This window comes from Coffea arabica, chromosome 3c (assembly GCF_036785885.1).
Source record: "Coffea arabica cultivar ET-39 chromosome 3c, Coffea Arabica ET-39 HiFi, whole genome shotgun sequence".
Taxonomy (NCBI): Eukaryota; Viridiplantae; Streptophyta; class Magnoliopsida; order Gentianales; family Rubiaceae; genus Coffea; species Coffea arabica.
This window is the reverse complement of record NC_092314.1, coordinates 10,230,358-10,231,457: the sequence shown is the minus strand read 5'-3', so window position 1 is coordinate 10,231,457 and position 1,100 is coordinate 10,230,358. Positions and strand designations below refer to the sequence as shown.

Sequence of the window (1,100 nt, the reverse complement as noted above, 5' to 3'; positions counted from 1 at the left end):
GTGTAGCACAAGTGTTCTTTGATCAGATATTCAGACTGCATGGCTTACCCTTCAGCATTGTGTCAGATAGAGATAAGACATTCACTAGCATATTTTGGCAGGAGTTATTCTCAAGGCTAGGGACTTAGATAAATTTCTCTACTGCCTATCACCCCCAATCTGATTGTCAGACAGAAAGAGTGAACAGGTGTGTAGAGACATACTTAAGGTGCATGTGCTCTGAACAACCTCGCAAATGGAAAAGACTACTAGCAGCAACAGAGTGGTGGTACAACACCAACTTCCACACTGCATTGAAGATGTCTCCATTTCAAGCTCTGTATGGCTATACTCCTACACAACTCAACATCACCCCAGGATCATCGATGGTAGCAGCAGTAGATGATTGGATGTCAGAAAGAGTAAACTGGAATTTGATGCTCAGGGATAATTTGTTGAAGGCATAGAATAGGATGAAACAGAAGGCTGATAGACTCAGGTCTGACAGGAGCTTTGCAGGGGGAGACCTAGTATATCTCAAGTTACAACCATATAGGCAAACTAATGTGGCCCTAAGGAGGAACCTGAAGCTATCTGCTAAGTATTATGGACCCTTCAAGGCGCTACAAAAGGTAGGACCAGTGGCCTACAAACTAGAGCTGCCAACAGGTTCAGCCATCCATCCTATGTTCCATGTCTCTCAGCTGAAGCCCTTTACTAAGGGAGAACCAGTCCAGTATTCTCTACCCTCATTGAATGAACAAGGAGAGGTACGAGTAGCACCCCAAGCTGTGCTGGAGAGGAGGACTAAAAGGAGGGGAGGGCAAGCTACGGAGCAGGTGTTGATCTTATGGGAAAACCTAAACTAGGATGACAGGTCTCAGTTTCCAGATTTTCCCCTTCAATCCTAGAGACTAGGATTTGGTTAAGGGGGGGTAATGTAATGACTAGCTCGGCCATTAGAAAAGACTGAAATGCAGTCCATGCAGCCATGCGCAATCCATGCAGTCTGTTAAATTAGTTAGAGGGACTATTCTTGTAGTTAGTTTGTTAGTCTGTTATTGCCGAGTCAGCATGCTGCCAAGACATCATTTGCATGCAGCTAGATATTATCTGAGCTG

The 1,100-nt window shown here is 44.7% G+C and overlaps 1 protein-coding gene across 1 annotated transcript; it reads left to right on the top strand.

Annotated features, from left to right (window-relative positions):
* Positions 1-452: 452 nt before the first annotated feature.
* On the top strand, positions 453-848 carry LOC140037797 (uncharacterized). Its single transcript, XM_072082922.1, has one exon. The coding sequence runs from the start codon at positions 453-455 to the stop codon at positions 846-848; it is 396 nt and encodes a 131-aa protein (XP_071939023.1).
* Positions 849-1,100: the final 252 nt, after the last annotated feature.